This window comes from Orbicella faveolata, unplaced genomic scaffold, assembly GCF_042242905.1.
Source record: "Orbicella faveolata isolate gen_17 unplaced genomic scaffold, um_ofav_v1 contig_35, whole genome shotgun sequence".
Lineage (NCBI taxonomy): Eukaryota > Metazoa > Cnidaria > Anthozoa > Scleractinia > Merulinidae > Orbicella > Orbicella faveolata.
The window spans coordinates 16026707-16041256 of NW_028301564.1; the positions used below are offsets into that span (position 1 = coordinate 16026707).

The 14550-nt window shown below is 38.4% G+C and overlaps 3 protein-coding genes across 3 annotated transcripts; 1 reads left to right on the forward strand and 2 right to left on the reverse strand.

The window, feature by feature from the left end:
• Positions 1-2226: 2226 nt before the first annotated feature.
• LOC110040418 (uncharacterized) lies at positions 2227-3569 on the reverse strand. Its single transcript, XM_020745654.2, has one exon. It carries the CDS (start codon positions 3017-3019, stop codon positions 2498-2500), a length of 522 nt encoding a protein of 173 aa, XP_020601313.2. The 5' UTR covers positions 3020-3569; the 3' UTR covers positions 2227-2497.
• On the reverse strand, positions 3418-9264 carry LOC110040417 (transmembrane protein 216-like). The gene is made up of 7 exons (XM_020745653.2): positions 9203-9264; positions 8899-8915; positions 7859-7952; positions 6527-6625; positions 5057-5165; positions 4119-4211; positions 3418-3600 (listed from the first exon to the last, which is right to left on the reverse strand). Exons 1-7 carry the CDS (start codon positions 9219-9221, stop codon positions 3579-3581), a joined length of 453 nt encoding a protein of 150 aa, XP_020601312.2. The 5' UTR covers positions 9222-9264; the 3' UTR covers positions 3418-3578.
• A 19-nt stretch (positions 9265-9283) lies between these two features.
• Positions 9284-14069, forward strand: LOC110040443 (leucine-rich repeat-containing protein 51-like). Its single transcript, XM_020745685.2, has 4 exons — positions 9284-9472; positions 9603-9646; positions 12546-12710; positions 13170-14069. Exons 1-4 carry the CDS (start codon positions 9370-9372, stop codon positions 13428-13430), a joined length of 573 nt encoding a protein of 190 aa, XP_020601344.1. The 5' UTR covers positions 9284-9369; the 3' UTR covers positions 13431-14069.
• Positions 14070-14550: the final 481 nt, after the last annotated feature.

Here is a 14550-nt window from a genome sequence, read left to right on the forward strand (position 1 = left end):
TTCCATTTGGAACTGAACGCTGTCATTGCATATTTAGCCTGAGCACGTTTCTAGAGCCATTGGCGTACAGAACAGCTCGAAACAGTCGAATTTCGCTGGTAAAATACAAATTTATTTTTGACTAAGCGTCGCCCTCGGCGTCACCGACGTCGTCGTTGCTTAAGGGCCCATTAACCGATGTTTTCGAGCCGTTGCTAAGGAAAATTTATTCTCATATAACCTCATCATTTTTAGTTAGTTCAGAGTTATTTCATGTGTATTAACTTTTTCATGATCAGTAACACTACTGATGACGTCATCAGGCCACGCCCATGGTCATGTGACTAATACTGAAAAAACGCAAAGGCTCCCAGGCAAATTACTTTATCGGGATTTTTTTCATTGATTTAATATTTCAATTTAAATCCTCATTACGCCATGCATAGATTTTGTTTCATTTTTGAAAGGTCAGATTTTGAGAGAATTTTAAAATATTAAAATATTCGTAATTTTCTGGAAAAAGCATGATTTTGAAAAAGGAATGCATAGCTATCTTTCCAACGTTGGCTTTAAACGAAATCCGTCGAAAAAGGCTGGATTTAATGAAAAACCGCGTTTCCTTTAGCATTTAAAGAAACCAGAAGTGCGCCCGATATATATTGGAAGTTACTCTATCAGTGCGTGCGCAATTTACACTACCAGCGCACTTCGGTAAGATCAAACAAAGCCACACAGAGTTAGTTTTTCTCTTTCTGTTGCTCTTGTTTTTCTGTCTTTTTCTTATTTTGTCTTTGCTTGTACTTTTTTTAATTGCATTTTGTGAAACACAAAGAAAAACATCTAAAATGTAAGCGAATTTGCAAGTTATTGAGTTGTTTTTATTTTCGGCGCTCAGGCTGACGTAAGTAACCGGAAGTGAAATTTGACCTCCTTAGCAACGCGCGCGAGCGCGCGCATAAATCGGTTAATGGGCCCTTAACAAGGACCTTACGCATATACGACGGCGACGGCAAGGACGACGCCTATTAAAAAGCGTGTTTATATTTTATTTTCGAATGTCGCATTTACTTAGATCCATTCAGTGTTTTTGTCGGTATTAAAACTTGCCCCTGCTGAATATGCTACGAATGCGTTCATTTCCAAATAGAAATACCAAAAATTAGCCGTAGTGGGTCCCGTTGTCGAAAAACTTGAAAACTGGTCATTTCACGTTGTTGATTCGCAGGGGACGCCAAAGAAATGTACCAAGAATTATGATGCACGTGCAAAGCCATTGTACTGTTCATTAAACCTTTTGTTTGGTGATGTTCTCGTTCCTGTTGCCGTCGTGTTTTGCGTAAGGTCCCTAATAAGCTCTCTAATTCCTCTGTCCTACCTGCTTAACTAGATAAATAACTATTTCTTCTCTTGACACTGTAGTTAGTCAGCCATATATAATCAAGATATACAATACAACACAAAATTTTGCCTCCAGAGTTATTTTGGCCGCGTACAAAATTACCTATCTTAAATGAAATCTGAAAATAATGGTCTACTTAGATGGAAAAACAGTAAAGAGATAATAATAAACCATAAAAAAAAAGGAACAAGGATGGTTTAGACACGACATAATCGACTAATTTGAAAAATTTAGGCTGAACTTTTCAAGATGCGCGGAACGTGGCGTAGCTTCATTTAAGATTTAATTTCCTACTAGTCGGCTATTTCTGAAATGTAAATTTCTTGTGTTCGTTAGGGTTTAAAATAAGCCTATTGTCTTAAGTAATTAGGTCCTCTGCAGTTACTGCCAATTCCAGTTCGTTACAATTAGCGCTTCGTTATCTTATTGCCCTTAATCGCTTTCAACATACCCATGTGTAAACTTAAGCTACCATGCCAATTGTAATCGCTTTCTTTTACTTTGAAGTGGCCTCAGTGAGGTCGAGACGTCGTTCATTTTTATCGCTAGTTTTTTAAAGTTAAATGTCATCAAAGAAACCGCCTATAATTCATAAAACTCAGGGAGTCTAGCTTGTAAAAAGCTGTTCAAAACCTCCCATTGTAGTTTCAATATATTTACTCAACAGCCTATAAAATACATCACAAAGTCTTTGTGTTCCTATGTTTGTCTTCCTGTTATTCCCACTGAGTGGAAGGCGAAAAAACCAAGTAAACAAACAAACAATCAACCAATTGCAAACCTCAAGGATAAAATCAAAATGCAACAAAAAACAGCAATAAAACGGGAAGTAAACTGAGCAACTCAAATGCATAGATACATATTTAATTCTCGCATTTACAACTGACAAAGCTGTGGAAAGCAGTTACATAAAATGAATATTTACACAAACAATATTAATCGAGCATGTAAATTTACAAGGAACTCAACCTTCTGTGAGACAGACGTCTGTCGTTATGTACATCGACAAAGCAAATTCGTAAACACGCCCCTAAAAGCTACAAGCACAAGTAAACTCGCGGCAGTACTCAAAAGTTATTCTAAAATTTTCCTAATAAGCAAGTTCTCTACATTGAGCAGTTACTCCTGCGAATCTTCGTCCAGTCTACTGACTGAGGATAAATTCGGAAGTGGACTATTAGGATATGGATTTTTCTCTCGAAAAACCGCGCTGCTCTTTGTACTCTTCAACAAAACTGGGAACTTTGGTTTCACCACTTTTGCGCTGTCCCTGTATGACGGGCCTTGCTGTGCAGCGTAAACTGAAAACAACTGGTTTAATCCCCTCTTTTCACAAAGCCCTTTCTCTCTAAGTTCTTCTTGATTTTTACGCTCAGCTAAGGTTTCCTCTCGCGCAACTTTGGCTCTTTCTTTTCGCGATTTCAGCTGGCGAGAATATTCTTTCGTTCTTTCGGCTTTCTGGTGAGGTTCTTGATTTGTAGAATGCGGATTCAGCTTCTTACTCTTTTTGTGTCCTGGCCTTTTTTTCCCCGAGCGACCATTGTTGGCAGCTTCCAGATAATCCAGCGCCGAGTAAATACGCTTGGCGGCAACAAGAGAACTTTTTCCCACGCTATCAATAGATGGAAAAAAACCCGACATCTCGCAGACAATGCACTCCGTCTTATCAATCTCGCTGAGGATTATCTTTGACAACGGTGGTAAATGCCGAAGTTCTAAATGCACTTTTCACACTAAGAAAGGTGCAGAAACTATTATACAGACTTGATCAGCACAACACACTAATTCGTCATAATTGTGATGACGACTTCTTACGTTCGAACGAGCGCGCGCAACCTGGGGACAATTTTGTTTAGAACGTTGTTTCGAAACAAAGTTATAATTTGCATTCGTTTCGGTCTGATATTTTGAAGTGTTCTATTTTTTTCAGTTGGCAAAAATAGCACAGCTGAAGAAGTAAATATCTAATAAGCTGAGATAAAAAGTTTTCTACTAATTAGCAGTGTAGAAGCTAACGAGGTTTTTCTTTCCAATTCGAATTTTCCTTTCGAGAAACAAACGCGCCGATTCAACGGTTGGGTGTTTGAGAATACGATACAGCGTGGCGGTGCGACTAAAAAACACCAGGCACATAACTAAAGATAACGTCCGCATCAAACGTGAATATCCAAGCGGTACAGATGGATAGCGCATTCAACCATCATCTCAGCATAGTCTGGTATCTGAAAATACAAAAAAAGAAAGAGCGTCAACTCCACAACCGTGTCGTCGTCGTTGCTTAGCACTGGCTAATTTTTACGGCGTATAATTGTTGGACGTGGTCGACATTAGCCAGGCTTTAGGCCACGTCCTCACCACGCCGGAGGAGTTTGAAAACGGAGGATTCACTCCGAAAACGCATCAAATGTTTACCGTCCACACTACGCTGGAGGAGTTAAAAAACGCAACGGTCGTCGGTCATTTTCGATCTGTGTTTGAGGAAAACTCGGTCAGGGAAATCACAAAATTATCGTGACGCCATCGTTGTCGAAAAGCTCCGTTTTCAAAATGTTTTCCGTCCAAACGAAAACGAAAACCCAGCGTTTTTAAATTCCTCTGGTTTGAAGAGCGTTTTTGAAAAGCTCCGTTTTCGCGACGGATTAGTGTGGACGGTAGGCCTAACCGTACAAATAAAGCTGCGTTTTCAAATTTCTGAAAGAGAAAACTGACAACGAAAGTTTATGAATGTATCTGTTCTTACCTCTGAAAGGTTAAAATGGCAGCGATGCTCAAGATGAACTCAAGCCCAAGGAATACCAAGCCGATACCAACCAGAATGACTTCTATCCTCAGGCTAAATAAAACAGAAATCATGAATTACATTGAATTAAAGAAGCTCAGTCACGTTATTTTGAGTTATTTTGGCCACGTACAAAATTACTTCTAAATTGAAGGAAACCTGAAAATAGTAGTTTACTAAAAGCACCAAAGAGATAATAATTAACTATAAAGGAACAAGGATGGTAGAGGATGGAGAAGATTAACACGGATTGCTAACGACGAACTTGAAAAATTTATGTTAAACTTTTTAAGATAAGCAAACCGTGGCGTAGCTCCTTTAATCTCGATGCCAACATACAAATTCTCCTCAATAGTCTCTATACATTTCTAGTGTTGCTAATTGTGAGACCTGATTGCCAAGACAATTCAATTTCAGAATCTGCGGTCACGTCCTTCATTTATATCGTGACTTGTTAGTCCTGGGGCGCTTTCCATTCAACCAAAAAATCAGGAACTTTCTGAACAGAGGCAAACGTTACGGAAATTTCCTGGAAAAGTTTCCGGATATTCCGAAAGGAAAGCCGAATGAAACGGAAATTTCCGGTCAGAAATTTCAGAAAATTTCGGTATACCTCGCCAGGCTGTCCTATTTTCCGGAACTTCCAGAAGATGATAAATAAGACACTAGAAATTTTCGAAAATTGCAACCAAAATTTTTCCTCGAATGGAAAGCACCCCTGGCCAGTTCTGAGCTTCTGGAAAAAAATTTCAAGCCACGCCCACAAAACAGGACCTTTGTACCTCTTGGGGTTCTTTTCAAAATTTCCGACATGTGCACCCATCCTTTATATATGGGGGTTCCCCCCCCCCTGGGACTTGAACACGACCCCAAACTTTTGATGTAAATTCACCACTAACACGTATGTCTGCCACAGTAGGATGAATAACTCAATAAACAGAACAGGTATACCAAGCACCACAGAAAACACAAGCGCCATTGTACGTTCTGCCAGGTTGCCTTTGTAACCTAGTAGTCAAAAGCGAACAAAAAAAACTAAATTATCATTTCATTCTCCTCAAAAAAAAATGTATCGGTTATCAGAAAGTACAAAAAAGTGCATTGCTATCAACATTGAGATACTAGTAAGTAGTGGTAATAGGATTGAGTGGAGTCCAATTTGATCGGTTATCATAAGAGTGATAACAAAATCGGACAACTGCACAGCAGGAGTCCGATTTGTTTATCACGAGTATGATTACAGACCAAATTGGACGACAGGAAGTCTTGTTACCAATTACTCACAAAAATTACAATTTCCAAGAAAAGAAGAATAGCCAAGTTATGAAAGAAAGGGAAAATTTGCATTAAAATACATACAAAGGAGATGTAAACATGCTAAGACCACCACCCCTCCTACCGGCAATTAGGCGCCAAAAACACAAAGCAAGTGCACACACACATGTACATAACTACATCTTTGAATGTGATTGGTTGATTTAAACTACAACTTTGAATGTGACTGGCTTATTGAACTGTCTGATAACAAACTGTCCAATAACAAACTGTCCGATAGCAACTTGGCAAGTGAATTAGTGGAAAATAGGAGTTTTTTAAACCAATCACAATCGAGGAAATTGTAATTTTTATGATTAGTGGCATTATCAAGCGTTATCACCTACAAATTAAGGTGTCCACAGTTTTAGGCAGACTTCCGCTGTCATGTTTTAGTTTATATAAATTATCAGGTGTGAGTATTACTGGTTTTATGTATGCAAAATGAAATTCAGGGGAAAAAATGTGCGTAGGGAACTTAGGCCACATGCATCTGTGGAAAGAGTTGTGCATGAAGATAGTACACTTCATGCTCATAAACATACAGCTTAACCTCAATATATCTTGAGATTCCCGGCTATTTCGAACTCAAATAATTTTCCCCTACATAAGCTTTTTCAGTTGCTTGCTATCAGCTATCTTGAATTCCCTATTGTACATTTCCCTTGGAGCTTGTGATAGCAGACTGCAACTGTTACTAAACTAATGCAACAGTGGAAATCCAGCATTATTAAATTGATGTGCTCCAGTAACATGTAAGCAGTGACTAATATGCACGGCGAAACTTGTAACATATAATATATTTCCCTATTTGAAACTGTTTTAAACTGCTGGCAGCCAGTCTTTTCTCTTGTGGTCACATGAGAGTTTATCCATGAGCATGAATACAAAGGGGCAATATTCATCTCAATCCCTTCAAGCCTGAAACATCCTACCCAACACTTTCCACCTGGATTTTCAAGAGAAAAACAGACCGCTAGCAGCCTAAAACTGTTTTGATCATGATACCACCACAAAAACAAGTTTTAATCTGATGAATAATAAGTTTTACATACCAAGAAAGATCCTAACACCTTCAATAAAAGCCAGAAGAAATATGATGATGATCTCAATAGTCAGGGTTCTTGCCATGTCAGGGTATGGCAAAATTGTACCTGTAGGCAGAAGACATCGTAAAAAAAAAATTTATTCTTGACAAATGACAAAAGTGAAGTGGAAAAGGTTTCGATTTTTGTACAGCAACCACTCCCTCTTTCTCTTGCTGACCTGCCAACAATCCTTTATGGTAATGCGAGTTGACTGTAAGCAAAGTGCAAACTAAATATATTCCAGTGACTGTCTCTAGTTAAGGTTGATTCTTTAAGATTATTTTGTTTTCTGAATCAGAAGTTATGTGAAAGGGGCTTGGTGTTTGTTGCTTTCTTCACTCAATAGAAACACAGAACTAGCAGGAGCTGTTGATGTAAAGATGTCACGAGCAATGTGAATTTACATTAGAAAACATGTTCTCTGTGTTTCTATTAAGTTTTAGTATACATATGTAAATCTACTTGTGTTCTATCACAAATGCTGTTCACTGATTCGCTACGCTGACTCACTATCTGTTCTGCTGTAGATAGTAAGTAGCCTTGCAGTGTGCACTTGTTATGAATATGATGGAGTTGCTATGACAACAGCTCTAAGGGTGTCAATTTGTTTCTTTTGTGATGTACATTTGTGGTGCCAAGTTTCAAGAACACTGCATCAATATTCCTAGAGATATTGTTTATTCAGATTTTACTAGTTTTAGTTGCAAACAATATGACGTCATCACTGATGTAATTTGCATAATAGAAAAACGTCAATATCTCTAAGACGAAAAAAGATATTTCAAAAAGAAAAATGCCATTCTTCTGTATTTTGAAAGGCCTTTCAAATAAGCAGAAAACATTTTTCATGTCATATGCATTTTAACAATTAGATTATGAGCTCGAGATTTCTATTGCACAATAGTTGATGAGGGTGCAGCCCAAGTCAACTATCATGTATAGAAATGGAGAGCGATTAACCTAATTGTTTAGTATAAATCTACTAGTCGTACAAAACTTTATCTAAATCCTCTTCACAGACACTTCGAAAACGCAAGGAAGTGGCCGTCATTTTGTTAACAAGCACACACTACTACACTACTCACTATCTACAACAGAATAGACAGTGAGTAGTGTAGCTAATAAGAGAACGGTATCCATGATAGAATGTTAGTAGATTTATACTAAAACTTGAAAGATACACGGTACATTTTCTATTTGTTAAATATACATCAGGGCTTAATGTTATTACACTTGGCTTATTCCACTGACTATTTTCCTTATACCAAAGTTGCAATGTGTTTTTTTCAGCCAACATACCTTTGTAGACATAGAGCAAGAGCTCAGCAACACAAAATACCATGGCATACCAAATGTTCAGAAATAGAAAAATCTGAAGCGGCAATGATGAATGCTACAGACGAAAGTTAAGAACAATAACATTGTCCATTATCTGAGGAACTAATTTAAAAACCCAGACTACTTAGCAAAGAAAGCAGTCTCTCCATGTCAGTGTTAAGTGCACTCCCTATGTATTTAGCCTCCCACGCAGACGCTCGTAGGGCCCGTCACATGTTCTTTCCCCTAAGAGCCCTAGGAGCATATGCATTGGAGGTTATGCTAAATTAAGAAATATAAGAAACTTACAGAATGACCAACTCCCAAACGGCTTGATGCCTGAGTTGGCCAGCCATTACACTGGTATTGCAGAGTGTTTAAAATCCACATATATTTTTAGGCTTCATTTCCGGTACTCTCTTGGATAATTTCCCAAATCAGTGACAAGTAATCAAGCAAGCCTACATTTATTGTTGCAGCTGCCTGAGGAATGCACATAACTGCAATGATCTCTAATGTAAAAAAAAAGGAGCATGGGAGCTAAGCCAAACACGAACATCTGATGTTCAATTTTCCATGCAGTTGTCAGCAAAAGCTACCATACTAGGTAAACTTATTATCTTCTGAGATTTTACTATAAACGGAAGTATACCATCTCTAGAGACTGTGTGTTTTTGACACTAGTGAGTCTGCTCTATTGAACAGCTATGGGACTGTTAGTGTATTATTAGTGTGGAGGGGGCATGGCCTAGTAGCTGGGGCGCTGGATTTGTAATCTGGAGGTCCTAGGTTCAAATCCTACTCCCTGCCACTAGATGAATTTGTGTTTGGTGGTTCCAGATTCAACTCCTCCACGCTTCGAAAATAGCCAACTGGTCAGCCCCCAACCAGTTGGAATTTTTAACAAGTTTCTCTTTAATTTTCGTTATTTATTTGCTTATTTCAGTGTCCATGCACAATTAGTACTGCTGTACTAAACACTTCGACACTTGGTGGTGTATCTAAGTTATATTCAAGGATACTTCTTCAACAGTCTTTCCTAAAGAGTAGGAAGAAATAAGAGCAGTTTTGAAAATATAATATACATAAATACGTTTAATTCAAACTAACAAATATGACACAGGTCTAGCTGGCCATGGAGCAATAACAAATTCAAACGGAATCACTCATATTGGCATGCTTGTAAAAGTCCCAGAGAAACAGAATTCGCTGTAAAACTCGATCCTCGAAGGCATAAAGGAAAGGACCTTGAGTATTATGCTTGTATTTTAGGCTACCACCACAAATTAACGGACAAAGGTTGAAAAAATTAAAGGATGTACAAACCTCTGTTATCGCCCGCCATATTTGTTTCCTCCGTAAGTCATCCGCTGACCCCATTAGTATCCTTTTGTTGGCATGGTAACAACATGTAGAACGTCAGATCTTCGCGTAACTGCGGTGATGAGCGTTTCATTATTTGGGACGTTTTAGGCTCGAAGAAACGAGACAAAATGACAACTAAAACTAAAACAACTGTCTCAGCTGCCATCGATGCAATCAATGAGGTTGCTTCACCCCTGGATTTTTCTTTCAAAGCTTTGGCGGAACTTCAAGGTTTGTTTGTCTTTCGCCGTCTTCGATATTCTCGTGTTGAGAGTTCAGCTTAGTAAGTTCCCAAGCTTAACTTTAACTGAAGACTTAAGCTTAAGCTTATAAATAGTTTGTCTATGAAACTTCTTTACAGATGCAATGGATGAAGAACCAAGGCCAGGCCCCCACAAAATTGAGGTAAACACAGCACAGCTTTGGGCAAATGTTCAAGTGTATTGGTTCTCTCTCAGCTTTGGGCAAATGTTCAAGTGTATTGGTTCTCCTCCTCTGGTGGGGAGGGGGAGAACTGGACCAATGTCTGGGTCTAGGGGTGCCGCCAGGGGTTTGAAATCCTGACCTTGTTTGGGACCAAAAGTTCACTTATATACAGGCTGGGAGAACTTTAATGTATCAATTAAATGCATCAAAGATCTATTCTTGACATCCAGTATAGGTGATCTTGTTCTAGCTGCTTCAGTTGTAGTGACTTGCTTTCAGTTAGTCCGCAGAGTATGTTATGGACAGGCATGGGTATTGTTCAATGCATTTTTGTGCCTGCCAAAATGTCAGGAACATGTAGGTTAATTATACAGTGGAACCCCGTTAATACGACCACCTTCGGGCCATGGAAAATTGGCCATATCAATGGGGTGGTCATATTAAAGGGGTTCTTTAAATAAGAAAATGACTGACTGAGCTTTTTTTGGGGGCCAGAGTAAAGTGGCCATATGTTACGAAAAATTGTCTAAGTCTAGTTCTAGAACAATCTAGAATCGGAAGTCATTCAGCCGTGACCAATTTGTATAAGAACATTCCAGAACATTCTGATCCTTATGTAATTACTCAGATTAGAGACTGTGTCAAACTACTAAATTTAGCTCCTAATGGAGGTTTCTAGAACTTTAAGCCTCATGTATATTAGAGCGAGAGTTTCTGCTGTAAGAGAGTTTGATTCAAATTTGAAGAAGCTTAGTGCTGTAAATTCGTGAAGTTATCTTACGGAAATAAATTAGTTTGTTGCTGTTACCGGCGATCCTGAGTTCTGTCTGGAAACAACCCTGCTCTACAACGATACTCGTAACACCGTAAGAACAAGGTGGTCATATTAACGGGGTGGTCATAAGGCAGGGTTCCACTGTAGTCTCATTTGCAACCGGAGAAGCGTGTGTTGTGTGATGCCCTACCAACTGAGCTCAGTTGCAATTGGTAGAGCACTGCACCAGTATCGCAGAGGTCATGGGTTTGAATCACGTTCAGGCCTGAATTTTTTGGATCATGTGTATTTCGTGCACCGATCTATCGGTCAACATATTGACTGACACTCGACCGATATATCGGGCGACATATCGACCAACACTCGACCAACATGTCGTTCGACATATCGACCGACACCTGACCAACATATCGACCAAGATATGTTGGTCAACATATTGACTGACATATCGGTCGATATGTCAACCAACAGTGGTTGTCCGATTGTTGGCCGACATGTCGATCAATAGGCTACTGACATTCCGCTGATACTTCACTGATACTTGCATACTGGTGACTGTAGCCTGCGTCGCAGACGTAATTTAACCTAGGCCAGTAACTTCTGCTAAGCAGTGCAGATTAATCCCTGTTCTACCCCCCATTTCTCAGAGGCTTCTTTGTCAATCAAACAAAACCGAACCAAAAATCAATCGAACTTGATTGAACCCAATCGGTCAGATTGTTGTTCGATTGGTTCGGTAATCGAACATAATCAAACTGGAACTTTTCGGTGAGTTTGATTAATCGATTTTGTGAACTCATGCATAGAAGACGGGAAGGGAATTACTAAAATAAGATATATTCAAGGGAGTAATACCACTGGGAAAAAAATATAGCATACCAAAAGACAACAATAATATTATCCCCTCTTGAATATACCCAACCAAGAAGTACAAGTTAGAGTACATGTGGAAAACAAGCATAGCCTCAGTAGAATTATTTAACAATAAGTATGACTCGTTGATAGGGCAAGGCTGAAACCCAGCCCCATTCCATACCAGAAAAATCAAAGGGACTATGCCAGTGAAGGCCAGATACCACGACAACTATGGGGGTGTGAAAAAGTTGCCTAAATGTGAATTCACTTTTTTTTATTTATTTATCTTGATTTTTGTCAAATGCTTGTGTAACTCTCCTAAATTTTAAGTTATGCAGTAACCCCTCCCACAGGCAAGGAAATGTAAAAATAAAAAAACAAAAACAAAAACATCAGTGGGATGCATGGGGAAATTCAAGACTTGCTTGTCATCAATTCTACTTCAGCACCTTGTTATCCTTCATAGTCCTTATCCTCTTTCCTATCAAATGTATTTTGTGTATTTGGCAGTATTTCACTTGGGTGTCTTGCTTGACAATGACTAAATTTGTGGCACATGATCTGAACATAAAACCTTCAGAAACTTTTAAGGTTGACCAAAAAAGGATGAAATGTGCATGACTCGATATACATCTAACACTGGCACTCTAAGCTTTTGACTTCTATTATATGACAGTTGACTGACATACCAACGACAGTCGACCGATATTCCGCCAACAATCAATGGTCAACGTATTGGCCGAGTGTCGGGCACTATATCGACCGAGATATCTGCTGATAGTCAGTCAATACGTTGACCAACTCTCGGCCAATGTCTCAGCTGCTATATCGGTCAATATATTGACTGACATATCTCGGTCGATATATCGGCCGAGTGTCAGTCGATATGTCAACCAACATATCGGTTGAGTGTCGGTCGATATGTTGACCGATACATCGGTCGAGTGTAGGTCAATATGTTGACCGATACATCAGTTGAGGGGTGCACAAATTACACATGATCCAATTTTTTTTCAGGCTTTAATTTCACAACTGCTTAAGTTGTGTGTATAAATGCGATGATCAATCATGTCTTCATTTCTTTCTCCGCAGTTCAAATATATGATCTTTCATATATTCAGTATAAAGTTAGTACATTAGTTACATTAGTTAACGATCTTTCCAATAGAATAAATTACTAATTTATTCTATTGGAAAGATCGTTAACTAATGTAACTAATGTACTAACTTTATCTTCTTTTCTTACAGAAAATTGAAGAATCTGGACATTACAAGTCAAATATGGTTCGCTTTTGCTATAATGCCATTTCTGATTATGAGTGCTTGCCTTCCACACTGGAACATTTTTTGGAAAACCCTCTAGAGCTGGCCTGGCTTGATTTATCTTTTAATGACCTCTCTTCCATTGATAAGGTAAGTTGGCTTACTTTTATGGCTAAAACAGTTTACTTTTGATTTCCAGTCTGTACTGCGCACTCTTGAGTGTTTCTTTCCATTGTGTTTTATTTCATGTAAGTCCTCACAAAATGTAACATTTCATAACAACTTACCTGAAGCAAATTCAAAGTTTCATGCCAACTGCAATAATAATTATTGCAGTTGGCATGAAACTTTGAAATATTTGCTTCAGGTAAGTTGTTATGAAATGTTACATTTTGTGAGGCCTTATATGGAATAAAACACAATGGATGCAAAGGTAGCTTTATGCCTTGTTCTATGTTCTTATCACTATTAACCCCTAAAGGTCTGACAAGGCCCCTGTCCTTTATATATGAGTCCACCTTCTGGGACAAGAGAGGGCCTGAACTGGACTGCATGTATACCCAGTGTACCTTATTGGGTGACACAACTGGTTTTATTTCTGTTTTTCAGGTTCTGCTACAGTATCCAAAGCTTAAGATTTTATACCTCCATTCAAACGCCATTGAAAAACTGTCAGAAATTGACAAACTTGCTGCACTTCCAGAACTTATTAGCATAACTCTGCATGGAAATCCCATTGAGAGCATTCCAGGCTATAAACAACACATTATTTCAACTCTACCTAAACTCAAGACTTTGGATTTTATACCCATTACAAATCAAAACCGCAGAGATGCCCAGACTTGGAGGGTCAAGTTTAGGAAGAAATAGTCTAATTGTTAGATAGTCGAGTAAGTAAAATTGGTTTTGAATTCATTTGCTGGCGATAACTAGTGTGCATATGTGGTAACCAAAGGAAACTGTTAAATAAATATATCACTTTCTGACTTAGGGACTTTTAAATTAAGAACTATATGTGCCAGAGGTTCAGCTGAAGAGGTTGAAAGACAAAATGGCCTGCATAATGTTAAGTCAATATTTTCCTATGCAAAGCAAACTGCCTTTGAAGAGCTCAGTTGTAAATGACATCAGATTCTAACTGATGTTTGTGTAAAGACTGAATCTGCAAGTATTTGTATATGTACTAAGCTTGTAAATAAAATTATTTTAATAGCTGACTTCATTAATATGTAAGTAAAATGATGCCATCAAATGAATATATTGACACAAAAATTTGTACTGAATTAATAGAAATTAGTCTGCCAGCTTCATTGACAATACATAATGAAAAATCAACTTCGTAAATGCCACAAAGCAAGGAACACTATATATATGTTTCCTTCCGGAAAATGTTTTTTTTTTTTTCCAAAAAAAAAAAAAAATTTCCAGACGCCAGAACAGAACTAATCTAATTTCTTGAAAATAATTTTATGCATCAATGGACTCGATTAAAATCAACTTCCTCCCGAGTGTCCAGCTGTATTATCAAGAGTTTATTATCCGTTAGTATGAGTTAAGATGCAGCTCCAAAACACTCTGATAAATGAAATCATTGTCAGTGGTTTGCCTGGCCACCAAAAGTTGAACTGGTGGTAAAGAAAAGTTTCACTCATGCCCCAAAAAAGGTGTGTAAAGTGGGTGGAATTTGAACCTTTGACAACTGACGTCTCCTCTTAATAGTGTGTAACTGCCCTGCTGAAAAAAGCCCACCAATGGACCTGATTATTTTATTAAAAAAAATTAAACCACACCTCAATTTATCATGCCAAATTTAGTCAATATGCGAAGTTTCATTAGAATCTATAGCAACTCATAAAAATATGGGACCCCTAACTTGCCAATTTTTTACAAAGAAATGTATGCTGGGGGGGGGGGGGGGCGGGGGGAGGGCAATGCTTGCCCTCGGCAAACATTTGCTTGTGAGTTTGGAGTCCCATACATGTTATTCCAA